The sequence below is a fragment of the Eleutherodactylus coqui genome, chromosome 6 (genome assembly GCF_035609145.1).
Source record: "Eleutherodactylus coqui strain aEleCoq1 chromosome 6, aEleCoq1.hap1, whole genome shotgun sequence".
Taxonomy (NCBI): domain Eukaryota; kingdom Metazoa; phylum Chordata; class Amphibia; order Anura; family Eleutherodactylidae; genus Eleutherodactylus; species Eleutherodactylus coqui.
This window is the reverse complement of record NC_089842.1, coordinates 130,425,207-130,452,605: the sequence shown is the minus strand read 5'-3', so window position 1 is coordinate 130,452,605 and position 27,399 is coordinate 130,425,207. Positions and strand designations below refer to the sequence as shown.

The following is a 27,399-nucleotide window of genomic DNA, read 5'->3' as shown; positions in this document are numbered from 1 at the left end:
GGAAAATATTTATTGAGAATTACGAGTATAATGTAATGCATTAGACAAAAAGGCAAACCCAATTCTGGGATGTATTAAGAGAAGCATAGTGTCTAGATCACGTGAGGTAATTACCCCCCTCTACTCTTCCTTAGTCAGACCCCATCTAGAATACTGTATCCAGTTCTGGGCACCCCACTTTAAAAAAGACATAGACAAACTGGAGCAAGTTCAGAGAAGAGTTACCAAGATGGTGAGCGGTCTGCAAATCATGTCCTATGAGGAACAGTTAAAGGATCTGGGAATGTTTAGCTTGCAGAAGAGAAGCCTGAGAGGAGACTTAATAGCGGTCTACAAATATCTGAAGGGCTGTCACAGTGCAGAGGGATCAGCCCTATTGTCATTTGTGCAAGGAAAGACTAGAAGCAATGGGATGAAACTGAAATGGAGGAGATACAGATTAGATATTAGAAAAACCTTTCTGACAGTGAGGGTGATCATTGAGTGGAACAGGTTGCCACAGGAGGTGGTGAGTTCTCCTTCAATGGAAGTCTTCAAACAAAGGCTGGACAAATGTCTGTCTGGGATGATTTAGTAAATCCTGCACTGAGCAGGGGGTTGGACCAGATGACCCTGGATGTCCCTTCCAACTCTACCATTCTATGAGTAGTAAAGTTCTCTCACATTCCACATCCACTTTCTGTAAATGTCTCTTGTTTTCTTGCATTTTGATAAATTAGAAAATGTATTTTATTTCTCTCTTCATTTCTATTAAGGGCAAATCCTGATTCCTTCCCTCTTCTTATATGCAGAGTAGAAGTAGCGCCGCGCAGAGGAGGTTGATGATCACTACAGCGCTCCTGGCTGCACTGGATCTAGCTGTTGTTCTCCCAATCCTCCTGGTGTAGATATAAGAATGAGCCTGTAATATAGAGATGAGACAGATGTAGACATGTATGCAAATGGCGGCACAAACCGCTGTAGCTCTAACAAATCCACTGTCATGTCACAGTGTAAATTAGGCAATCGCACACATCTGAAACTTCACATGTAAGAAGATCATTGCCCCTCATTATGTCTCTCCATGGTAGTAAAACGGCATTGTGGTGTCCTGCCATAAAACAAATGTACCTAATTGTAATGGCCGTACAGCCTTGGCAACCTGGATGGACTACAGGTACCAGAAAAAAGCAGAAGTGAAGGATAACAAGGGAAGCCTCAGAATGTTATCAGTGACAGCAGCTTCTGAACAAGTAGCATCAATCACTCTACCATAGGCTGCTTTTACACGTCCGAGAAAATCGTGCCAGATTTGTCTGTTACGAGACGCACGAAAATGAACCCCATCTTTTGAGCGATTTTTGTCTCCCACATCATGGTGTGGAAAAAAAAAATTGCGGCATGTCCTATATTTGGGCGTTACCTCGGAACTCATCGCCCATTGTTTTCAATGAGGCTGGTAAAGCATTGTATGGCGTACAAGGTGCCCGCAAGTGTGATGCAAGATTTCCCATTGAAAACAAGGATCGCTACTTCCCTAAAGTGATGCGAGGGATTTTTGACACAAATATGCCTCCCGTCCGCAGGGAAGTTGCACATTGGTGAGCACGATATTGGCCTGAGTTTGACATCCTGATATCGCACTCGCCTGTGTGAAATTAGCATTACACAGATGACATTATAGGGACTGTGGGTGCTGGAGGAAGGTTTGCCAACAGTTTAGGCTATCGCTGCCCACAGCATTACCTCAGAAGGACACAGGAGCTTCACATCTTCAGAGAACGTCATTAGGAGAGATTTCTCTCCTTCCGGCTGGAGCTGCAATAATGGAAAGAAAAAGCTCAAATAACATTAGTGATAACGGTGAAATCTGATTCAGAGCGCACCCATGACAAACTGACAAAATAATAAATAATAGGTGCAGCTTAAAGCAGGAGAGGCAGATCAGTGGGTGCATCTAAGGTTGTGTTCGTAAATGGCGTTTTTGTTGTGGTTTTTAATTGCGATTTTTCTATTAAAAACTGCATTTAAAAAATGGAATGTGTTGTTTTGAAAAATGCATGCAGTTTTTAATTGCAGAAGAACCTCAATTAAAAACCACAACAAAGACACCATGTATGAATGCAGCCTTAGGCCTTTTTCTCACGCTTGTATTTGCACATGTAATACGCAGAGAATAAAATCCACCGATTTCAATGGGTTCATTTACATTTCCGTATTTTGCGTGTGCATTTCAGTTGTGCAAAAAATATTTTTTTCTGCGTATTTGCGCAGCAAAGGTCCCCATAGTATATATGCGCCTATGCCCATGATCATCTGCCCTAAATCCTGTACATCCTGAGCTTGCTGCTGCTAAACTTAAGGCCCATTTAGACACAATGATTCTTGCTCATACATCGCTCAATTTCCATCTTTTGAGTGTGTATCGTTGTGTTCAAACTGCAGTGCCGTCGTGCACTTTTCGCCGATCGCTGACTTTTAGCTTGCTAAAAGACAACGATGAGCCTTATCAGGGCTGCGTGCTGAGTTCTCAGCGGGATACCGCTGATACTATTGTTTCAGCTGGTATCCCGCTTGGAGAACACACCAGAAGTATGCAGAAGACAAGCGGTCCAGCTGTCTTCTGTATATCCCGCTCAGAGTGCTCAGCTGTATACCAGATGAGCGCTCCAAAAAGACAACATCTGTATGCAGAAGACAAGTGTCCCAGCTTGTCTTCTGCATACAGCGTGAGCCTTCATTTACACAATAAGCTAACTAATTAGTTACTTAACAGCTTATGCAAATTGATCACTCAAAACTGTCACTCAAACTGCCGTTTGAATAAATTTTGAGGGATCATCATGCCGTGTAAATGCACACAACAATTATCGCTCAAAAGATGTCTTTTTAGTGATTTTTGAGCAAGAATCTTTGTGTCTAAATGGGCCTTTAGGGTGCTTTTACACTTCTCATTTGCATGAATGAACAAGGACAGAGTTCGCTCGTGCCGCCTCTTTATACAAGCAGATGAATTGTTCGCTTGGAAATCTTTCAGCCATTCTCATTCACTGGGACAGCTTTCTGTGATGAGCAGAGAACAGAGCATAGACATGACAGAAGCATCACACAGTTACCATATTGTTCCACAATGCTTTCGCCATTTGTTCATGACCTTTGATGGTCAGATGAAAACAATCCGGAGTGAAGAAGGAGTAATCAACATGGCCTTCCTGTAGAAGAGAACAACAGACTAGTAGCAGAACAGCGATAGAATCAGTCGCACCAGACGCCATTATTTTTCATCACCAGTATATTACGTCTTTAATGATATGAATCAGGTTAATTTCTGAATAACCTGTCGCTGGTGCAGTTTAGAGCTTGTCCACCAGGAGCGCTCTTGCAAACCCTTCTCGCAGCAGTCAACCTGCTAATGCTAGTTAATGCTGACTTTAGGGTAAAAGATGATTGTGCTAGACACCCCCAGAGATTAGTCAATTATGTGGCTTAGTCCCTTATCAGAATCATAGGTTTTTACTATTTGCATTCATTTTTTGTGACCTCCTACAACTCCATGCTCTGCAACAGTCACGCTGGGAGGGACCCTATTGCTGATCGTTCTGTTCTTCCTGGTTCATTTCATAAACAGAAAGCCAAAAGTGCAAAGAAGAACAATACTCTCACTGCAAAGGCAGTAGAAAGCTTGAGAATAGAATTTACACAGCAATCCAGGTTATAGTTCATTCAAGGGCTGTAAAAATTTAGCTGACAACCTCTATTTGTAATGTATTAGAAGCCATTATGTCACTGCATCGACTGCATCGTGACTTCCAGGTTAGACCGGGTTGTGACATCAGAACATGAGCGTTGAGTCACGTTGGTACACTGTTGGCGCATACATGTTTCACTCAACATTGGCACTTAAAGGTTAGTCATCTATTCTGCTGTTTACCTGCTAGATTTACTGAGATGACTGATAGCTCAGCCAGTCAGTCAGTAACTTTTTTAGTTTTTTCTGCTATTGGGCTGGCTGGGATGATTGTCCGCACAGCCAGTTGATCAGGTTCTTTCTTGTGCTATTTGGTCTGGCTCCTCTGAGGCTGCTGGTTATACTGCTAATGCCACATTCTATGCCTGAAGTGTCTCTAGTAAAGTTTATTGGTAATCTAGTTTTCAGTTGTAGAGATTAGTCAGCTTTGTGATTTTAATTTATTTAGTCTTAGAGGTTTGGTGTTAGAGCAATTGTCGCCAGACAGGCTTGAATTGGTTCCAGTCTCTCTTCCATAGTGGGGTTGCACTTTTTTGGAGTGAGCGCTCTGCTTGAGGAACTAGTCCAGTTCTAGCAATTCCAGTCCTTGTAATCCTCCTTTGTTATAGTTAGCTCAGTTAATATTTGTATGTCTTTGTATTACCTACTTCCAACTGTGCTCCATTCTCATGTCCGAAACTAGTCACCTCTGATTGTGTAACCTGGTTGTACCAGATGTGACACATTAGTGGTTGTCCTCTACTAACTGATAATTCAGACACTACCCACTAGAGGACTTGTTTGTTGATTGGGTGAGGTAATCTTAAATTGGCCAATGTCTCAGCAGCTATAACATAAACCAGTGAACATTCTGTGACCTTGTGTGCCGCTTGTACTGGCCTTGGGCGCTCACCTGGTCAAATGCTGGTTCAACGTCCTTCAGAAATGGCTGCAGAATCACAGCAAAGTCCTTCTTTCCATCATATCTTCCAGACGTTTGGATGAGCTTCTCCAGCCGCTCCTGGTGGTAGAAGAGACATGAAGATACTGGCCGTATATAGAACCCCAGAACACTGAACCAATAGGAGTAGACAGCTACTTCACTAACTGGACAGGGAACCAAACTATACATGTAGAAGGGAGGCAGGACAGAACCTGTATGTGATTAAGAGATCTATCCATAATGGCCATAGTCCTAGACAACCTGGAAGAGCGGTAGCCACCAAGATGCTACTTTGTTATCAGGTCACAGTTCTTCCTCCAGAATGGGCTGCGCCTGGCACTGACCACATGTATACAAGGATCTATCATTGCTGTGATCTATATAAAGGATAAAATAATGAAGGGACCTTTACCTGGAACTGCCGGTTAACCTCCACAATCTCCAGCAGCTCTGGGGAATTCTCCTTAGGTTGCACTACACAAGAGCAGAAGGTCCTGGTGAAGAAAGCAGAAAATGTCATGGAGAGAAGAAGAAACAACAACTGAAGCCTTCATGATAGACAGTAGAAACCATGAAGTCACAGGTACAGCTGAGAGAATACTTAATGCCACCCACATTATGGCAGAGCTTTCTATAGGGTGCTACATGCCCCTTCAGACCAAAGTAGAGGTAATATCAACCTCACCATAGACGAGACAAAACCAGAAGATGCCTGGAGAAAAAATAATGCTGCTTTAGCATCTACATAATCCGGCATGACCAGATGTTATGACACACTGGAACTTAAAAGTTTCGAGAAGAGTTACAAGATGTCTCAGCTGCAGTCCCTGTGTAGAATGATTGATGGATGCCCTCACCTTTGCAAGATGCAGCCCAAACTCAGATCATTCACCTGTCGAAGGCGATGAACATGGAAAACCTGAACTACATTAACAATGGTTCTAGGAAGCTGTGAAGAGAAGACACCACATTATAGTTCGACTCTGTTAACATCCACTTTATGGCCTTCGCTTAACGTATACTCTAGAAACATACATCACAAACGGGATGTGAACATAGCCTTAGATACAATGATTTAGCAGACAGTATCACACATGACAGGTTTGACGTACCTCTTCCTGCAGCATATCCAGAGATTCGGTCATGTAGTGGATGAAACTGTCTGCAGAGAACAGCGTCTGGACGTAATAGAGACGAAGTCATATCATCACTCATCGGTGCAAATGTGGATGACCCATGGACTACATCACTGCAGAACATCACTAACATCCTCACATAAATATTTGCTAAATGTGATTCCCCACCTTAGGCTCACCGTTTATAAAATATGTTTGCTGTTAGTAAATGGGAATATTCTTATTTACAGCTTGAGGCTGAAAACCTAACACCAATCTGTCCTGTTCTAACAGCTGAAGGTTCGTTACAATGCATCAGTTGAGAGGTCAAGGCTCTTTAATGGGTAGGACACTGACTTACAGGGAAACTACCTACAGATGGCACTAGTGAGACAGTTTTCTAATTTTCTTACTTGTGGAAGAGAGCTAATTTGCATATTTGTTTTAAAAGGAAGCATTGTCTGTAAAGGAACCTTTACATGTAGCGATTATCATCTGAATGGTTGCTGGAAACGGCAAATTCGGGCAATAGTTGCCCCATGTACAAGCAGCCGCTGACAAGGCACTAAGCAAAAAAATTGCTCAATTGTTGGAGTCGCTTGATTTTTAGCTCACCTAAAAATTAAGCGTCTTTTAGCCCATGTAAACAGGAGTTGTTCAATCTTTAAGCAACTACCTATTTACTGTAAATAGAGGTGGGCGGCCGAAAGAGATCTAGAGAGTGCTCCACCTCCTTTCATAGTAAACAGGCAGATTCCCTACACACAGCAGCTGCACAAAGCTCCCCTGTAGTGAAGGTGTAGTGGCCCAGACTGGCACTACAGGATAAAGGTCCTTTACCTGCAAGTTAAGAGCAACTGTTCTAACTACCAGTTCATTTAGCAAAGTGTAGCTTGGCTGGAATTCACTTAATAAGAAGAGGGAGTCAGGAAACAAAAGAGTTAAGGTCTTAGGCACTGTCGTAAATCAGTTAGTTAGCAGAGCTGTCACAGGCTCCCTGCATGGAGAAAAGGTGGGGGTTCGGGTTCATTTTGTATTGCGCACTTAGAAATTGATAACAGTGTTAGAAGATGGAAATGAAGAGGAGTATTGAGGGCATATGGAGTGAGGCAGTAAGCCATTCAGTCGGAGGGGGGAGAGAGGACCCAAGATTGAACCGGAGGAAACTAACAGCAATGTAAAGACCCAGTTTCTTTTCCTCTTCTGACCTGCCATAGAGACTCGTTATGTAAACTTTAAAGCAATCCTGTGTGCAGCAGCCCATAAATCACCCGGATGCTGAGAAACTGGTTGTTTGCCCAAACTTGATGTCCGTTCAAGCCAGCGCTGCTTTCTACCGGACGACAACTTCACACAAGAAGTATAGAATCTTCATAGAAGTTTAAGAGTACTAAAGAAAAATTGAGCACAGTGTTTCAGGAATTGCAAAACTGTTAGTGGGGTTTATAAAGGGTATTTTCCTTTCTTTCTATATAGCTCTTCCTTAGCTCAGATGCTGCCCCCTCAAAGTGTTAAAAGTATATATGCAAGTTGTATACACAATTTCTGGTGCATAAGAATAATGCAGACAACCACAAGCCTGAAAGTAAATGGTGTGCCTGTCATTTACCTACATACGTGTGTTAGTCTTATTTCTCTACAAAGCGCTCTTAATCCAGGCACTGGTGTCACGATCACCTAATTCCATTAGTCTTCCAGATCCTGTTGTATACCTTCAACGGGCACAAGATTACAAAGAGCGTGCTGCACTCATTGGCACCGTGACACGACTCCTCAGCCAAATTTTAGAAACTGCTCAGAGAGTACAGGCCTTTTTCCGCTTGTCGCCCGTTGAAAAAGGGATGATACAATGTATTCTTTTATCACATGTTCCATTCAAAAGGTACTTGTTGGCAACAAACCAATCAACTATGGGAGCAGGGCTAGTTCAAGCAGCCTTTGGATATAAAGAAGAATGTTTCCATTTACTAACAGCAAGCAGAGATTTTAAAGAATAGGAGAAAGTGAAAAACAAAATGTATTAGAAAGCTGCAGAACTTTTCATTACACAATGATTCCAGTTCATTTACATGACAATCCCTGGGATCGGCATCTCCATGGAAACATTCTGACAGATACATTTTCTTATGACATTCTCAACTTTGATTCTTGACAGAAATGATTTTCTATGGAAGTCTACAAAATGTGCGCTGGGTGTTATGGCAATGTCAATGCTCTTTTGTGAACCACTCTAATTAGGGCGCCTTCCCTGTTCCATAAAGGAACAGTCTGCATGATAGAGGGCAGAGCGGCGGGTAACAAGGGTTTTCTGCTAAGCACCTTGTCCTTGCAGTAGTCGCACAGGTCGTTACAGCCGATGAATATGGTGACTACTTTCCAGTCTTCCTGGAAGCGGTTTTCCTGAGAAGAGACACAGAGACAAATCATAACCAGATCCTTGTTCCATAAAGCTACAGAAATGCTGGGAGGATGAGACAGATATTTACCGGCATAGACTTCAGTATGTCAATCAGACGCCGAACCTGCTCCGACAGCTGACTGAAACAGAGCAGGAAACTTTAGTCAGTTTCAGGAGAGAATAAACACAGGGAGCAACACATTTTAGTATAAGGCTAGGCTCACACAAAGGTGCGGTGACAGCCATAGGCTCCCATGTTGCTGCTAACATTCATTGCGTGAAATACGCAAAAAAAAATCGCAGCGTGTTCTATCTTGGTACATGTGCATGAACGCCAAGAGAGTGCATGGCGATTGGTGGCACAATGTATTTAACCTAGTCAATCTACTCTGGCCTAAACACAGCATGAGAACTCTCAGTCCTAATAGTTTGTTACAATGTATCATTCTGGAGTCCAGGTTATTCAGATCACGGTGGATTGTCTATTGTAAAGATGCAGCTGGATGATATGTGATGGCGCAGCAGTGACAGACGGAGGTAGTCTAATGCAGCAAATTAAACTTTTACTAAACAAGTATTAATTACATTTCATTAGATCTCTCCATAGGAGGGCACGATATTAAAATGTTGCAGTCAACTACTTATTTACGAACACAGAGCAAATCGTAACATAGTTAAATGAAAATGGATTAATCAGCTGTTTTTTTGTATGACCCTAAATGTCAGTAACTATCCGGGGTAAATCTGAGGTTTTGTCATTATACTTAAACATATCTACAATTAAAGGCAGTTTGGTTACCATTTACTCTGTTACATAACAGCTAGAGATGAGCGAACGCGTTCGTCCGAGCTTGATATTCGTGCGAATATTAGGGTGTTCGGGATGTTCGTTATTCGTAACGAACACCATGCGGTGTTCTGGTTACTTTCACTTCCTTCCCTGAGACGTTAGCGCGCTTTTCTGGCCAATTGAAAGACAGGGAAGGCATTACAACTTCCCCCTGCAACGTTTAAGCCCTATACCACCCCCCTGCTGTGAGTGGCTGGCGAGATCAGGTGTTCGCCTAATATAAAAGTCGGCCCCTCCCGCGGCTCGCCTCAGATGCGGTGTGAGTTAGATGAGGGACAGTGCTGTTTATACCGGAGCTGCTGTAGGGAAAGAATTGGTAGTTAGTGTAGGCTTCAAGACCCCCCAAAGGTCCTTATTAGGGCCACTGATAGCTGTGTGTTGGCTGCTGTTAGCAGTGGGATTTTTTTTTTCCTCAAAATCGCCTCTGCAGACCGTTGCACCTGGCATTAGGGACAGAAGTGCTGCATAGGCAGGGAGAGTGTTAGGAGTGAGTGTAGCCTTCAAGAACCTCAACGGTCCTTTCTAGGGCCATATTTATCCGTGTGCAGTACTGTGCTGGCTGCTGTTAGCTGTGCTGCATTTTTTTTGGGCTTCTCAAAATCGCCTCTGCAGAGCATTGCACCCTCCATTGATACTGCAGGGAAAGAATTGTATAGGCAGGGCGACAACACAGTTATTATTCATAGAATATACGCAGTGCTGCCTGTTGGTGGGAAAAAACTGAAAACAAATCTATTTGTCCAGCCTCTGTCCGTCCTAACGCCTGTGGACACGTGTGAGCTGCGTGAAAAACATTGCTAAATCATACGCACCCAGCTACGCTTTACTGCTGGCTTCGCCATTTGCTTTCCTTAATTGGGAAAAAAATACCTGCTCTGCCAGAGTTATAATAACTCTGCTACCCTCACGTTCTGTGACACATAAGCAGGGACACAGCACAGTTATTAAACTTCTCATGTTCATTGAATATACGCAGTGCTGCCTGTTGGTGTGAAAAAACTGAAAACAAATCTATTTGTCCAGCCTCTGTCCGTCCTTACGCCTGTGGAGACGTGTGAGCTGCGTGAAAAACATTGCTAAATCATACGCACCCAGCTACGCTTTACTGCTGGCTTCGCCATTTGCTTTCCTTAATTGGGAAAAAAATACCTGCTCTGCCAGAGTTATAATAACTCTGCTACCCTCACGTTCTGTGACACATAAGCAGGGACACAGCACAGTTATTAAACTTCTCATGTTCATTGAATATACGCAGTGCTGCCTGTTGGTGGGAAAAAACTGAAAACAAATCTATTTGTCCAGCCTCTGTCCGTCCTTACGGGCGGTGGAGACGTGTGAGCTGCGTGAAGAACAGTGCTAAATCATACGCACCCAGCTACGCTTTACTGCTGGCTTCGCCATTTGCTTTCCTTAATTGGGAAAAAAATACCTGCTCTCCAAGAGTTATAATAACTCTGCTACCCTCACATTCTGTGACACATAAGCAGGGACACAGCACAGTTATTAAACTTCTCATGTTCATTGAATATACGCAGTGCTGCCTGTTGGTGGGAAAAAACTGAAAACAAATCTATTTGTCCAGCCTCTGTCCGTCCTTACGCCTGTGGAGACGTGTGAGCTGCGTGAAAAACATTGCTAAATCATACGCACCCAGCTACGCTTTACTGCTGGCTTCGCCATTTGCTTTCCTTAATTGGGAAAAAAATACCTGCTCTGCCAGAGTTATAATAACTCTGCTACCCTCACGTTCTGTGACACATAAGCAGGGACACAGCACAGTTATTAAACTTCTCATGTTCATTGAATATACGCAGTGCTGCCTGTTGGTGGGAAAAAACTGAAAACAAATCTATTTGTCCAGCCTCTGTCCGTCCTTACGCCTGTGGAGACGTGTGAGCTGCGTGAAAAACATTGCTAAATCATACGCACCCAGCTACGCTTTACTGCTGGCTTCGCCATTTGCTTTCCTTAATTGGGAAAAAAATACCTGCTCTCCAAGAGTTATAATAACTCTGCTACCCTCACGTTCTGTGACACATAAGCAGGGACACAGCACAGTTATTAAACTTCTCATGTTCATTGAATATACGCAGTGCTGCCTGTTGGTGGGAAAAAACTGAAAACAAATCTATTTGTCCAGCCTCTGTCCGTCCTTACGCCTGTGGAGACGTGTGAGCTGCGTGAAAAACATTGCTAAATCATACGCACCCAGCTACGCTTTACTGCTGGCTTCGCCATTTGCTTTCCTTAATTGGGAAAAAAATACCTGCTCTCCAAGAGTTATAATAACTCTGCTACCCTCACGTTCTGTGACACATAAGCAGGGACACAGCACAGTTATTAAACTTCTCATGTTCATTGAATATACGCAGTGCTGCCTGTTGGTGGGAAAAAACTGAAAACAAATCTATTTGTCCAGCCTCTGTCCGTCCTTACGCCTGTGGAGACGTGTGAGCTGCGTGAAAAACATTGCTAAATCATACGCACCCAGCTACGCTTTACTGCTGGCTTCGCCATTTGCTTTCCTTAATTGGGAAAAAAATACCTGCTCTCCAAGAGTTATAATAACTCTGCTACCCTCACGTTCTGTGACACATAAGCAGGGACACAGCACAGTTATTAAACTTAGATAATTCATTCACTAGAGGCAGTGGGGCCTTTCGTTTTCCAAAAAGGGCAAAAATTATATTTGGCCTGCAGTCTTGCGCCAATTTATTTCCTGCCTGTGAAATCAAATCACTGGTAATACAGCATGCTGAGGGGTAGGGGTAGGCCTAGAGGACGTGGACGCGGCCGAGGACGCGGAGGGCCAAGTCAGGGTGTGGGCACAGGCCAAGCTCCTGATCCAGGTGTGTCGCAGCCGACTACTGCGCGATTAGGAGAGAGGCACGTTTCTGGCGTCCCCACATTCATCGCCCAATTAATGGGTCCACGCGGGAGACGGTTATTAGAAAATGAGCAGTGTGAGCAGGTCCTGTCCTGGATGGCAGAAAGTGCTTCGAGCAACCTATCGTCTACCCGCAGTTCTGCGCCGTCCACTGCTGCCAATCCGAATCCTCTGTCTGCTGCTCCTCCTTCCTCCCAGCCTCCTCACTCCACTACAATAACACCTGCTCAGGAGCGGGAGCACTCCCAGGAACTGTTCTCGGGCCCCTGCTTAGATTGGGCAGCAGCGGTTCCTCTCCCACCAGAGGAGTTTATCGTCACTGATGCCCAACCTTTCGAAAGTTCCCGGGGTCCGGGGGAAGAGGCTGGGGACTTCCGCCAACTGTCTCAACAACTTTCTGTGGGTCAGGAGGACGATGACGATCAGACACAGTTGTCTTGCAGTGAGGTAGTAGTAAGGGCAGTAAGTCCCAGGGAGCAGCGCACAGAGGATTCGGAGGAAGAGCAGCAGGACGATGAGGTGACTGACCCCACCTGGTGTGCAACGCTTACTCAGGAGGACAGGTCTTCAGAGGGGGAGTCAAGGGCATCAGCAGGGCAGGTTGCAAGAGGCAGTGCGGTGTCCAGGGCCAGGGGTAGAGGCAGGGCCAGACCGAATAATCCACCAAGTGTTTCCCAAAGCGCCCCCTCGCGCCATGCCACCCTGCGGAGGCCGAGGTGCTCTAAGGTCTGGCAGTTTTTCACAGAGACGCCTGACGACCGACGAACAGTGGTGTGCAACCTTTGTCGCGCAAAGCTCAGCCGGGGAGCCAACACCAACAGCCTCACCACCACCACCATGCGCAGACATATGATGGCCAAGCACCCCGCAAGGTGGGACAAAGGCCGTTCACCGCCTCCGGTTTGCACCCCTGCCTCTCCCCCTGTGCCCCAACCTGCCACTGAGATGCAACCCCCCTCTCAGGACACAGGCACTACCGCCTCATGGCCTGCACCCACACCCTCATCTCCGCTGTCCTCGGCCCCATCCAGCAGTGTAGTTCAGCGCACCGTTCAGCCGTCGCTTGCGCAAGTGTTCGAGCGCAAGCGCAAGTACGCCGCCACGCACCCGCACGCTCAAACGTTAACCGTCCGCATCGCAAAATTCATCAGCCTTGAGATGCTGCCGTATAGGGTTGTGGAAACGGAGTCCTTCAAAAGTATCCTGGAGGCGGCGGCCCCGCGCTACTCAGTTCCCAGTCGCCACTACTTTTCCCGATGTGCCGTCCCAGCCCTGCACGACCACGTCTCCCGCAACATTGTGCGCGCCCTCACCAACGCGGTTACTGCCACGGTCCACTTAACTACGGACACGTGGACAAGCACAGGCGGGCAGGGCCACTACATCTCCCTGACGGCACATTGGGTGAATTTAGTGGAGGCTGGGACAGAGTCAGAGCCTGGGACCGCTCACGTCCTACCCACCCCCAGAATTGCGGGCCCCAGCTTGGTGCTGGTATCTGCGGAGGTGTATGCTTCCTCCACTAAAGCACCCTCCTCCTCCTCCTCCTCCTCTGTCTCACAATCAAGATGTGTTAGCAGCAGCATGTCGCCAGCAGTCGGTGTCGCGCGGTGTGGCAGCACAGCGGTGGGCAAGCGTCAGCAGGCCGTGCTGAAACTACTCAGCTTAGGCGATAAGAGGCACACGGCCCACGAACTGCTGCAGGGTCTGACACAGCAGACCGACCGCTGGCTTGCGCCGCTGAGCCTCCAACCGGGCATGGTCGTGTGTGACAACGGCCGTAACCTGGTGGCGGCTCTGCAGCTCGGCAGCCTCACGCACGTGCCATGCCTGGCCCACGTCTTTAATTTGGTGGTTCAGCGCTTTCTGAAAAGCTACCCACGCTTGTCAGACCTGCTCGTAAAGGCGCGCCGGCTCTGCGCACATTTCCGCAAGTCCCACACGGACGCTGCCACCCTGCGCACCCTGCAACATCACTTTAAGCTGCCAGTGCACCGACTGCTGTGCGACGTGCCCACACGGTGGAACTCTACGCTCCACATGTTGGCCAGGCTCTATGAACAGCGTAGAGCTATAGTCGAATACCAACTCCAACATGGGCGGCGCAGTGGGAGTCAGCCTCCTCAATTCCTTTCAGAAGAGTGGGCCTGGTTGGCAGACATCTGCCATGTCCTTGGTAATTTTGAGGAGTCTACCCAGGTGGTGAGCGGCGATGCTACAATCATTAGCGTCACCATTCCTCTGCTATGCATCTTGAGAAATTCCCTGCAAACCATAAAGGCAGCTGCTTTGCGCTCGGAAACGGGGGCGGGGGAAGACAGTATGCCGCTGGATAGTCAGGGCACCCTCCTGTCTATTTCTCAGCGCGTACAGGAGGAGGAGGAGGAGCATGAGGAGGATGAGGAGGAGGGGGAAGAGACAGCTTGGGCCGCTGCTGACGGTACACCGGCTGATTGCCTGTCATCCTTTCAGCGTGTATGGCCTGAGGAGGAGGAGGAGGAGGAGGAGGAGGAGGATCCTGAAAGTGATCTTCCTAGTGAAGACAGCCATGTGTTGCGTACAGGTACCCTGGCACACATGGCTGACTTCATGTTAGGATGCCTTTCTCGTGACCCTCGCGTTGCACGCATTCTGGCCACTACGGATTACTGGGTGTACACACTGCTCGATCCACGGTATAAGGAGAACCTGCCCACTCTGATTCCCGAAGAGGAAAGGGGTTCGAGAGTGTTGCTATACCACAGGACCCTTGCGGACAAGCTGATGGTAAAATTCCCAGCCGACAGCGCTAGTGGCAGAAGGCGCAGTTCCGAGGGCCATGTTGCAGGGGATGTGCGTAGATCGAGCAGCATGTACATCCCAGGCAGTGCAACAGTCTTTAAGGGCCTGGCCAGCTTTATGGCTCCCCACCAAGACTGTCACCGCTCCCCAGTCACGGCTGAGTCGGCGGGAGCACTGCAAAAGGATGGTGAGGGAGTACGTAGCGGATCGCACGACCATCCTTGGTGACGCCTCTGCCCCCTACAACTACTGGGTGTCGAAGCTGGACACGTGGCCTGAACTAGCCCTGTATGCCCTTGAGGTGCTTGCTTGTCCTGCGGCTAGCGTGTTGTCGGAGAGGGTGTTTAGTGCGGCTGGGGGAATCATCACAGATAAGCGTAGCCGCTTGTCAACCGACAGTGCCGACAGGCTAACACTCATCAAGATGAACAAAGGCTGGATTTCGCCAGACTTCTGTTCTCCACCAGCGGACAGCAGCGATACGTAAGCAATACGTAGGCTGCACCCGCGGATGGAAGCTACGTTCTCTCTCACCATCCAAAACGGGGACATTTCTGCTTCATCAATCTGTGTCTAATATTCCTCCTCCTCCTCCTCCTGCTCCTCCTCCTGAAACCTCACGTAATCACGCTGAACGGGCAATTTTTCTTAGGGCCACAAGGCTCACTCAAATAATTTTTCAGAACAATTTTTATAAGTTTCAATGCGCTTAAAAGCATTGGAACTTTAACTTGAACCAATTTTTCGTTACACTGGGCTGCCTCCAGGCCTAGTTACCACTTAAGCCACATTAACCAAAGCGATTAATGGGTTTCACCTGCCCTCTTGGCTGGCCATGGCCAATTTTTGGGATGTACATTAGTACTGTTGATACAGCAATTTTTGTGGGCCCTCGCCTACAGTGTAATCAAATTAATTTTTAGCCCACCTGCATTACAGCTGACGTTACCTCAGCTGTGTTGGGCAATGCAATGGGATATTTCTATGTACCGCCGGTGGCTTCCTGGCACCCACCCAGGCAGTGGGTCCACAGGGAGTTAAACCTACATGTGTCCACTTGTAAAGAACCCCAGTCTGACTGGGGCATGCAGTGTGGGCCGAAGCCCACCTGTATTACGCACGACATTACTACCTCAGCTGTGTTGGGCAATGCAATGGGATATTTTTGTGTACCGCCGGTGGGTTCCAGGGAGCCACCCATGCTGTAGGTGCACACTGAGTTTTTAATACATCTGTACACTTCTAAAGAACCCGTCTGACTGGGGCATGCAGTGTGGGCCGAAGCCCACCTGTATTACGCACGACATTACTACCTCAGCTGTGTTGGGCAATGCAATGGGATATTTCTATGTACCGCCGGTGGCTTCCTGGCACCCACCCAGGCAGTGGGTCCACAGGGAGTTAAACCTACATGTGTCCACTTGTAAAGAACCCCAGTCTGACTGGGGCATGCAGTGTGGGCCGAAACCCACCTGCATTAACCCTTTCCAGTCCACTGTGTGACCTGTGAAGACATTAGGGTTTAAGGCTGTACAGCTCCGTTGTTGGTAGACGTCCGTCGGGGTTCTCTTACTGTATATTGCCAGCCTCTCTGCTGTCGGAGCCTATCCTACGTGTCAGCTCATGCAGTACTGGCTTTAGCCAGCATATAGCGCCGTTGTATAACGGCAGAAAAAGAGTAAGCCCCCTAGGAAAACCATATACAAATTGGATTGGAAAGGGTTAAGCACAACATTACTACCTCAGCTGTGTTGGGCAATGCAATGGGATATTTCTATGTACCGCCGGTGGCTTCCTGGCACCCACCCATGCTGTAGGTGCACACGGAGTTTTTACTACATCTGTACACTTATAAAGAACCCCAGTCAGACTGGGGCATGCAGTGTGGGCCGAAGCCCACCTGCATTAAGCACGACATTACTACCTCAGCTGTGTTGGGCAATGCAATGGGATATTTCTGTGTACCGCCGGTGGGTTCCAGGGAGCCACCCATGCTGTGGGTCGACAGGGACTTCACAATAGGGAGTTGTACCTGCCTGTGTCTATGAATTAAAAACCGCGGTCTGACTGGGGCATGCAGACACCTTGACAGAATGAATAGTGTGTGGCACATAGGTTCCCCATTGCTATGCCCACGTGTGCAGCTCCTGATGGCGGTGGCACAGGATTCTATTTCTCATTGCTTCTGTACAGCATTGTGGGCTATCGCCCCGCCCCTTTTAAAGAGGGTCGCTGCCTAGCCGTGCCAACCTCTGCAGTGTGTGCCTGCGGTCCCTCGTCATGGCAGACGCAATTCTAAATAGACATGAGCGTGGTGTGGCATGAGGGCAGCTGAAGGCTGCGCAGGGACACTTTGGTGTGCGCTGTGGGGGGGAGGGGGGGCGGTTGGGCAGCATGTAACCCAGGAGAAGTGTCAGTGGAGTGTCATGCAGGCAGTGATTGTGCTTTGTTGGAGGTAGTGTGGTGCTTAGCAAAGGTATGCCATGCTAATGAGGGCTTTTCAGAAGTAAAAGTTGTTGGGAGGGGGGGGGGCCCACTCTTGCCGGTATTGTGGCTTAATAGTGGGACCTGGGAACTTGAGATGCAGCCCAACATGTAGCCCCTCGCCTGCCCTATCCGTCACTGTGTCATTCCCATCACTTTCCTGAATTGCCCAGATTTTCACACATGAAAACCTTAGCGAGCATCGGCGAAATACAAAAATGTTCTGGTCGCCCATTGACTTCAATGGGGTTCGTTGTTCGAAACGAACCCTCGAGCATCACGGGAAGTTTGTTACGAATAACGAACACCCGAACATTTTGGTGTTCGCTCATCTCTAATAACAGCAACTCCAGTAATTCTACTGAAAGAGAATTGTCCTTTTAGCAATAACCTTATAACCGCTATCTACCAGTACCCTCAGTACCATAGGTTTCATTCTCACTCTGAAGCAGTCCTTTACACCTGGCTTTGTGCCCGAAAGGACACGTCTTTATACTATGGTATCACAGTCTTTAGTTAGAAGAGACCTGATGTCCATGTGGGACTATCTCACAGTCTCTACGTTGGCAAGGGAGGTCTGTTGGAGCTCCAAACCACATGTAACAGCACACAATGTCTCTTTGTAGCAAGGCCTCTGCCTTCTCCAGGATGCAAAGATCAATAATTTAAGCTCCCTCATCCCCATGATCCCATGACCTTCTTGGTGTCAGTCCACTGTCCTGCACTTACTAGGTGTTGGCTCCGGTAACAGCGAGGTTCAGTCCTGAGTCCTCTAGGGGAGCCGGTTTGTAACTCAATGTGCTTTTCTTTGCAAATCCGACAACATGAGGGTTAAAAATCTTGATAATATCTATAAAATACAGGAAAAGGTGTCAGAATTGTCTGATTGTAGATTAGATGTCATGTCTTTCACCTAATCTGGCAAATTGAGTAATAAGCAGACAATCTCAAGATGATTCCCAAATCAGCAAACCCCAATTCAGGTGAAGGCAGGGAATGTACTCACTGGGCAGCGAAATGAGGTTAGATATGTTGCCGTAGCCTCCGATACTACAGGAGAGAATATACAGTCACTGTAACAACAAGGCGCCACCTGACATTATAATAAACACTGAACATTAGGAACATCTCTGTAAGGTATAATAGGCTCCATAGCCACTAACTTAGTATAGGAGACATCAAATGGAGGAGTTATAGTCGCTGAAGAGGTAACAGTCAAACCTAGACTCCGGAGCCTAAAGAATGACCAACGGTCCCTCTGCCACATGAAATATATTTTATAAGTGGCAAAAAATGCAAATTTTGCATCAAGGAGCAACAATCATTAAACCTCTCCTCCCTTAAGCACAAGGCCCAGAAAGGGTATATAGGATTTTCCACTTTATTTTATGATCTGGCTCCACCTACCTCCAGGAGAGCTGTCGATATTCTGTCGGGATCTGTAATACGTTTGTCGCATTCGCGCCAATAGCTGCCTGTAGTAGTAAGAAGACTAGTTAAAAAGGTCTAGAATAGCAGAAGAGATACACTTCCCCCTATGTTACCCTGTGCCATCATACCGTCAGGGAGTCACCTAGAGCGGCCACAATCTTCACGTCTCCTGGTCTTACACGGTCAACTTGTGGGAAGATAGATAATAGAGTTATAGAGTTACTGTACATGTGTGGATTTCTGGTCTACGATGTAGGGGATAGGGGAAACGAACCACAACATCTGGGGCTCCACACAACAGCTGGAGACTTATCTTCCCTGAATATGAGGGTGACACTGACCTGTGGTGGGGATTTCAGGGGAGGAGAGGATCCCCGGACACTCAAAGTCTTTGCCATCATGACTCAATGCTGAAGCCTTTTCAGGAAATTGCTGTAAATGATAAGACAGTAACAGAGATGACTGATGTTCTGCACTCTGATGACAACCTGATGCCATGAAGCTTCACCACTGTACAATGAGGGTTTGCTACTTTCTAATAGACTCTTTTACAATTCCTCACTATCATTCTTGCTATCAGTGGAATGAACAAATCTTTACATCCAGAACCAGAGGCTGACAAGTCCTGACCTTATACTTCGTACAATTGAGGCTTTGTGACAATGTAGCAGTGTAGATAAAAGTGCTTCTACTCATTGTCAACAGGCAGAGATCCTAAAACTGGCGAGGAATTGAAACACAAAGTCTACTGGAAACTTTCCTGATGCGATGATGAAGCTTTATTGACAGCTCACCAGAAATACTGAAGAAGGACAGATGATAGGCAACAAATGCAGCAAAGCAGATGATCACACGGTATAGGATCTAAAGATGGGCAGATGCAGTCACTGACAGTGGAGCCTAAAGTTTACAGAACATGGAATTCATTAAATATTACCTGCAACCCGTATACAGATATCTGTTCCTTCATACCGTCCAGGTAATTAGCCGTCCAGTCCAAACCTGCAGTGCACAGAACAAATGGATCACATACAGACTCAGGGTGCGGGCAGACGAGCGTAGGCGTATTTACGTTCGCACGAGCGCAACGTATAATCGCCCGAGCGATCGTTTTTCACCGATCACAACCAGAGCTAGAAAGCGTATTTTCATTTGTTCCTACTTTGCAAACGGTCTTTTCGGCGATCGAATATGCGTTGGCGCTTATTTCGGTCGCATATGTTCCGTTTTTTTTCGAATTGCCGTTTTTACGCGCCGTGAAATCGCCCATGTGAACGAATACATTCGAAACCATTGCCTCAGATGGTCACGTATATACGTTTGGCCGCAAAAACGCGCCGTTTATGCGCTCGTCTGCCCGCACCCTCATAGGTAGAAATCAGGAGCAGAGCAATGTTCTGTAGATCTCTAGAGTGGCATAATAACCTGCAGAATACACTATGTTGACAAAAGTATTGGAACACCCACCAATCATTTGCTGTCAGGGGATATGCAAATCAGATATGTGAGCATAAAGGTCCATTTACACGCAAAGATGATCGCTCAAAATTTGTCAGAAACTGACAGTTTTGAGCGATCATTTTGCATTAGGTATTAATGGGCTAATCAGAGCATTAGTAGCTAACTAGCATCATTTGCATGTATTTAGAGAACAGCAGGTGGTCTGTTCTCTAAATACATCAGCCTTTAGTATAACATGACAGAGCTTTTAGACCTTCCAAAGTCCACTCTTGGCAATGTTATTCAGAAATTGAAAAGTTCTGGTGTGTGCACCGCAGCCACATTCAGGAGACCTTGTAAGCTAACAGAACATGATGAATAGTGAAGCTTTGCATGAGCTGTGCAGGCATCACACACATCGTCTGCCCTCGCTCAGGAGGTCTCACAGGCTATTGGAACATCCATTAGCACCAGAAACGTCCGAAAGAAAATTGCATGTAAAGGGTAACCATGGATGAGCAGCTGCACACTTCACAGCAGTAAATGTACAGAGGAGTCCGCAATGGTGCTTGGAGCATCATTGTTGGACTGTAAATGAGTGGAAGCAAGTGTTGTGGACGGCTGAATCACGGTACACCATCTTCTAGCTAGATGACTGCACTTGAGTGTGGCGGTTGCCTGGAGAGCGGTTTCTACGCTACTGCATCATCCCAACAGTGAAGTGTGGAGGGGTTCTGTTATGGTGTGGGGTTGTTTCTGCTGGAAAGGATTAAGGTCATTGGTTATAGGGAAGTCCACCTTCAACACCAATGGCTACAGAGACATGCTGGACAATGTGGCATTATCTACCCTGTGGCAATTCTTTGGTATAGCTCTGTGTCTCTACCACCATGACTGAGCACCATGCCATGCAGCACATAGTTTTAGTTTGAGGAGCAGAATGTCTGCAAACTTAATTGGCCAGCCCAAAATCTGGATCGTGGTCCAATTGAGCATGGGACGAACTAGAATGTCCATCATCCCCCACATCCCTAGCTGAAGCTCGGGGAATAGAGGCAAATCCCTCCACCCATCTATCATAATTTGGTGGAAAGCAATGCCTAGGAGGATTACTGCAGTCACTGATGCCAAAGGTAGTCCAATACCATATTGAAAAATGTGAATTAAATCAAATTTCATCATCTTCTATATATGTGCCAATACTTTTGTCAACATAGTATATATCACTTAATATCTATCAGAGGGTAGAGGGGACAAGGTAATGATCTGCTGAACTGAGCAGAGGTCAGTGATGTCATAATCTGCAAAATACATTTTGAAGAAAGAATAAGTGAATCAATTATGTTGGATTTCTGCACTGATTACTAATAAAATGTGATCTGATTCTTATCAAAGTCATAATTATAGACAAACACCAATTCTAACTAAACTAATAATTCAGAAACATTTGTCCATTCATGTATTAAAGGGCACATTGAATAAACATCCACAGTGAAGGGAAAAACAGTTAGTAAATCTTTATGTTAAGGATTTTTTCAATAGCTAATTGGCAAAAGGTGTTTCATTAAAGCAGATAAGATTCGAAGTGTGAGTTTCACAAGTGTTTTGCCCATTGAATAAGGGCGCCCAGAGCCTGGTTATTGACAAATTTGCTCTTCTCAAGAAGATTTGGTTAGTGTGAACTATGTCTTAATGCTAGCAATTTTCAGAAGATGTGTTAGGCTGGGTTCACATCTGTGCTGCAACCTCTGTTTGGAGGTTCCATTGCAGATCTGGCAAAAATAATGGAAGAAATAGCGCCAGACATCTGAGCGCAAACCAAGCAGACCCCATTCATAGTCAATGGAGTCCATTCAGCACTGTTTGGTTCTGCCATAAGATGGACCAATTTGGCCAGGGGATTTCCCCTTTCCTTGTTCCCTGAATGGAGCAGGAAAACGGAACCTGTACCACAGATTTGAAAGCAATCTTATAGAGATACATGTACCTGGAAAAGGTTACAAAAGCATTGCTAAAGACCTGGGAGCACATCAGTCTATGTTTAGCCAAACTATCTATAAGAAAATCTGGAGACAATTTAGGACTGTTGCTGTTCTCCCTGGGAGTGGGTGTCCTGTTAAGATCACCCCGAGTGCACAGGCAATCCTGAGAAAGGTGTAAAAGAACCTAAGGGCAATAAGAACAGATATCGAATGAAGACTCTACACACTTCAAAAATCTCTGCCCACTTTTAACAGTGAACAACAATGGTGTTCAGGAAGGAAAAGCATGGTAGCCTGTCTCATATTTGCCTGAGACCATCTTGATGTTCCACAATGCTTCTGGGACAATGTTCTATGGAAAGGTGAGATATATGTGCAACTTTTTAACTCAAATGCACATCTGAGAACAGTGCACATCAATCAGCATCTAAACCTCATCCCAACTGTGAAGCATGGTGGAGGAAGCATCATGGTTTGGGGCTGTTTTGCTGCCTCAGGGCCTAAACACATTGTAATCATTTGAGGGAACAATTAATTCTAAGGTGGACCAAAACATTTTACAGAAGAATGTAAGCGCAGCAGTACACGACTTCGGTATTATTGTATCTTGTCACCACCAGGAAGTAGGGGTGGTGACAAGATTGACAGGGCAGTGACGTGCCCAGTTACTTATTGACTGGCGGCTGCCTCCCCTTTCTCAGCCTCAAGGGTCCTGGCAGTCACTGAGAATGTTGTCTGGGTGGTCGTTGGGGAAGATACTTTGCTGAGAAAGATACTCAGCTCCCAATCTGCCTCTCGGCAGAGGCGGTGGTGACAGGTGCTGAAGGTAGAGGAGGCAGGAGATAGAAGGTGGATGGCTGCTTCGAGGACACTGATGGCAGCAGCGTCTGCAGGAGATCGAAGGGGAACAGCTGCTACGGGGACACTGATAGCAGCAGCGTCTGCAGGAGATGGAAAGTGGATGGCTGCTCCGGGGACACTGATAACAGCAGCATCTGCAGGAGACATAAGGGGGGCGGTTGCTTCCGGGACACTGATAGCAGCAGCGTCTGTAGTGATTTTTGCCTGCCCTGGAGGGTTAGGGTTAGTTTTCCTGTTAGGCTTACATTATTATGTCTAAATGCTTCCATGTTACAGCTGTAAGAGAAGAGGCCCTCAGCACTGCAGAGTATTACACCTGTAGGAGGACAGGCCCCCAGTACTGCAGAGTATTACCGCTGTAGGAGGAGAGCCCCCAGTACTGCAGAGTATGACAGCTGTAGGAGGAGAGGCCGCCAGTACTGCAGAGTCTTACAGCTGTAGGAGGAGAGGCCCCCAGTACTGCAGAGTATGACAGCTGTAGGAGGAGAGGCCCCCAGTACTGCAGAGTATGACAGCTGTAGGAGGAGAGGCCCCCAGTACTGCAGAGTATGACAGCTGTAACATGGAAGCATTTACAGCAAATAATCTAAGCCTAACAGGAAAACTAACCCCTAACCCTCCAGGGCGCATATTAACTTTTTCCACCAAACTTCTGCCCTATTCAGCAATTCCAGCAACCTGATTGGTTGTTTGGATTGGCTGATTCACCACCCCTTCACTGCCCCCTTTTGAGATGTGCATGAGGATAGATGTATTGCATAAACATGAGCACGCTCTAGCACAGCACATACACACAATCAAAAGAAGGCAGTGAAGGGGCGGTGAATCAGCCCACCCAAGCAACTAATCAGGTTACTGGAATGCCTCAATAGGGCAGAAGTCTGATGGAAAATGTTAATATGCCTCCAGGGCGCATATGTCTATATTACTCTCCAAATCCACACCATTCGCAACCTGATTGGTTATTTGAGTTGGCTGATTCACGGTGATTGGTTATTTGGGTTGGCTGATTCACGGTGATTGGTTGTTTAGGTTGGCTTGTGTAGAAGTGGGGAGTAAAAGGCTAATATTCCTCCAGGGCAGGCAAAAATCACTACAGATGCTGCAAGGACCTTCAGGAATTCAGCTAATCGGGAGCTAGGGGTATGACAGGGGCGTTCTTCCATGCAAGCCCTATCAAACCCCTAGCTTCCTGGCGGTGACAAGATACAATAATATCCACGACCTCAAACTGAAGAGACATTGGGTGATGCAACAAGACAATGACCCAAAGCAGACAAATAAATCAACCAAAAATGACTTTGACTTGGCCATTCTAAAGTACAAGTCCAGACTTTAAGCTTATTTAGATGCTGTGGCCTAAACTGAAGAAGGCTGTGCACACAAGGCACCCTAGAAATATTAACTAATTGAAACATATTTGCAGTCCTGAGTCAAATTTTCTCCGCAAGGCTGTGCAAATCCTATTTGCAGCCACAAGAAAGATTTGGTGCTGCTAAAGGGGGATTTGCAAGTTATTAAATTCAAGGGCTCGCTTACTTTTCCTCCTCGCCCCTGTGGGGGTTTATTGAATAACAGATATGGTACAACTATTTATGTGTTATTAGTTTAGTTAGATTGTGTTTGTCTAGAGTTGTAACTTAGATGACAATTAGACCACGTTTTATTAGTAATCAATGCACAATTCCAGGTCATTACAAAAAGTGCACTTGCATGTTGATATACAGTTGCAAGAAAAAGTATCTGTCAGGAGGTAGAGGATCAATATTCTACTTATGTCTAGAAAGGTCAGCGGTGGATAGTTTGAAGACGGGAGGTGGAGGGAGCAGAGCAATGTTCCGTAGATCTGAGGTCAGTGATGTGATAATCTTCAGAATATATCACTATGTATCTGTCAGGAGAGGGCAGAGCGATGTTCTGCAGAGCTCTAGAGAATTCAGTGGTGTAATAATCTCCAGAATAACTCTTTATATATCTGTCAGGAGGAAGAGGAGACAGAGTAATATTCTCCACTCACCGCACACTTGGCAAAGACACAAGCAGCAGACTAACACAGTCAGTTGTGTTGCCATCATCTTCATCTATACCTTCCAGGGGTAGTGTGAAATCTTTGGTGGTCTGGCATGAGCTGGCGAAGGGTCCGTCGATGAGCTGGGCAGCACTGATCATACACACACACGGGGATTACTTATTACTGATGGATCATTGAATATTCAAAGTCCACAGTGAGTGACAGATGACGCTGGTTGTTGATGGATTTGAACTTGGGTTATTTGCCTGCCAGAGAATCTGCAATTATTGACTTATCAGAAGGTCAGCATGTAATGATACAACGGAAATCTGCTGAGGGAAGCAGAAAGGAAAACAAGTGAACCCCCCCCTCCTAGCAGAATCTTGAAAATATCCATAATAGATGGCCATATACCACCCCACTTTACATATGTAAACCACGAGGGGAAAAAATGGTGGCATGTTCTATTACTGATACACAGGGAAGCATTGGTTCTGGGGAGAATACACCAAAACAGTGTATATGGTCCTGTACTATACATCTAGCTTTACAGGGTCCGTGCTCATCTATTTTTACATGCATGTACATGAAATTTGTTAATATTTGGTTCCATTTTCATTCTTAGGAAAATCTGGGTGATTGCCAACATCGCTGCTATTACAGATGCCAGAGGATGAGGACACAAAATGCCAAACCTCCCTAAATATGTAACACTGTATCCCCTCCCATGGAAAGAGGTCCCCTAGGATATCAAAATCATCATATGACGTTATATTCTGCACAAGCCTTCCACATAGCGCTCGCCTTCATCATTGTCCTGGCACTACCAGATGCACTAAGTAACAGCTGCCCATGGGCAAGACCTTCAACTTACACACGTGTCATGGTGACATCCACATCTGCTGCTTTCTATGCAGCACAGATGGAATCGAGGATAAACTACTGGATACATTGTTTACAGGACTCTGGACTTGATAATCAGACTGAAAAGCTCAATACTTTACACTTAAGACTTCGAGAAGCAAGCTAGAACAAGGTTTAGATTCTAAAGTCATTTCTTACTCATACAATTTAGATCCTTTTTTCTAGGGCTAATGCCCACGGACGGATTTATGCCGCGTTAATCTGCGGTGGAATAACGCAGCTATTAGGTTCTGTTAAACCTAATAGCTCAGTCCTCAAATGTGGGATTCTGCCGCAGATTTACACCGCAGGAAAAAAAATCGCGGCATGTTCTATTTTACCGCGTTTTTCCGCGGCGGGAGGTCTCCATTAATATAGTAATAATGGAGACCGCGGAAAAACACAGTAAAAAGCATACATTTCCGCGATCGCCAGCGGGAACTTTTTTCTGTATCCCCACTCTATCCGTGGGCATGAGCCCTTAGGCATGCAAATGAGGTGTACAAAAGAGAAAAAATTTCCAGCAGGATCAAATAACAATCTAATGAGAACGTTCCGCTGATAACAGATGTCAGGGGGAACAAAAGTTTTGGCCTCTTGATTTTTAATAGAGATGAGCAAACCTACTCGGCCACGCCCCTTTTTCGCCCGAGCGCTGCAATTTTCAAGTACTTCCGTACTCGGGTGAAAAGATTCGGGGGCGCCGTGGGTGAGTGGGGGGTTGCAGCGGGGAGTGGGGGGGGGGGGGGGGGGGGGAAAGAGGGCTCCCCCCTGTTCCCTGCTGCTACCCCCCGCTCCGCCATGCCTTCCCCCGCCCCCCGAATCTTTTCACCCGAGTACGGAAGTACTCGAAAATCGCAGCACTCGATCGAGTAATTACTCGAAACAAGTATATTCGCTCATCTCTAATTTTTAACATGGCCAATCCTTTGTTACCACATAAGATAAGCTGTTACCAAAGTAGACTGGGGAAAGAGATATACACTATCAACTACTGAAGATGTGTGTGTATACACATACATACATGATATGGCTTCTTTCCCATGAGCGTATATCAGCGTATATCAGCTGTCCATTTACAGCCGGCTGATATACGCTGTGATCTGATGCTTTGGATTCCAATGCATCAGATCACATGGCTGTATTCCTGAGACGTAAAAGTGCCCAGCCGGCCAATATAGCGCCGGGCGTTTTTACGTCGGGCCCAAAAGATAGTCCTGGACTAATCTTTTGGACCGGAATACGTCCATCGCTGCATGGGCTCCTACGGGAGGCCATGGCAGCGGCCGCAGGTGGGAGTTTAGCAGCGTTGCTGCTAAACTCCCTCCCTCTGCTCTCCCCCCTCCGTGCAGGCTCACCTGTCCTCTCCTCCCTGCTGGCTCTCTGCAATGGGAGGGGGCGGAGCTAAGCATCCTATCCTGCCTCCTCCAATTGCTGACTGTGGACAAGGGGTAGGACGTGGGTGGAGCTAAGCTGCTGCCCTCTCCCTACCCCTTGTCCATAGCCATCAATGGAAGGTGGCAGGGCAGGGTGGTGGTTAGCTCCACACCCATCCTGCCCCTTCCCATTGCAAAGAGCGAGTGGGGAGGGAGGAAAAAGGGGCGACG

The 27,399-nt window shown here is 46.5% G+C and overlaps 1 protein-coding gene across 1 annotated transcript; it reads right to left on the bottom strand.

Annotated features, from left to right (window-relative positions):
- LOC136632602 (phospholipase B1, membrane-associated-like) lies at positions 1–26,061 on the bottom strand. Its single transcript, XM_066607599.1, has 16 exons — positions 24,896–26,061; positions 19,533–19,597; positions 18,937–19,027; positions 18,724–18,782; positions 18,572–18,639; positions 18,171–18,214; positions 17,894–18,014; positions 8,251–8,302; positions 8,084–8,164; positions 5,762–5,827; positions 5,507–5,598; positions 5,062–5,143; positions 4,620–4,727; positions 3,096–3,191; positions 1,726–1,797; positions 1–901 (listed from the first exon to the last, which is right to left on the bottom strand). The coding sequence occupies exons 1-16, from the start codon at positions 24,957–24,959 to the stop codon at positions 782–784; spliced, it is 1,281 nt and encodes a 426-aa protein (XP_066463696.1). The 5' UTR covers positions 24,960–26,061; the 3' UTR covers positions 1–781.
- Positions 26,062–27,399: the final 1,338 nt, after the last annotated feature.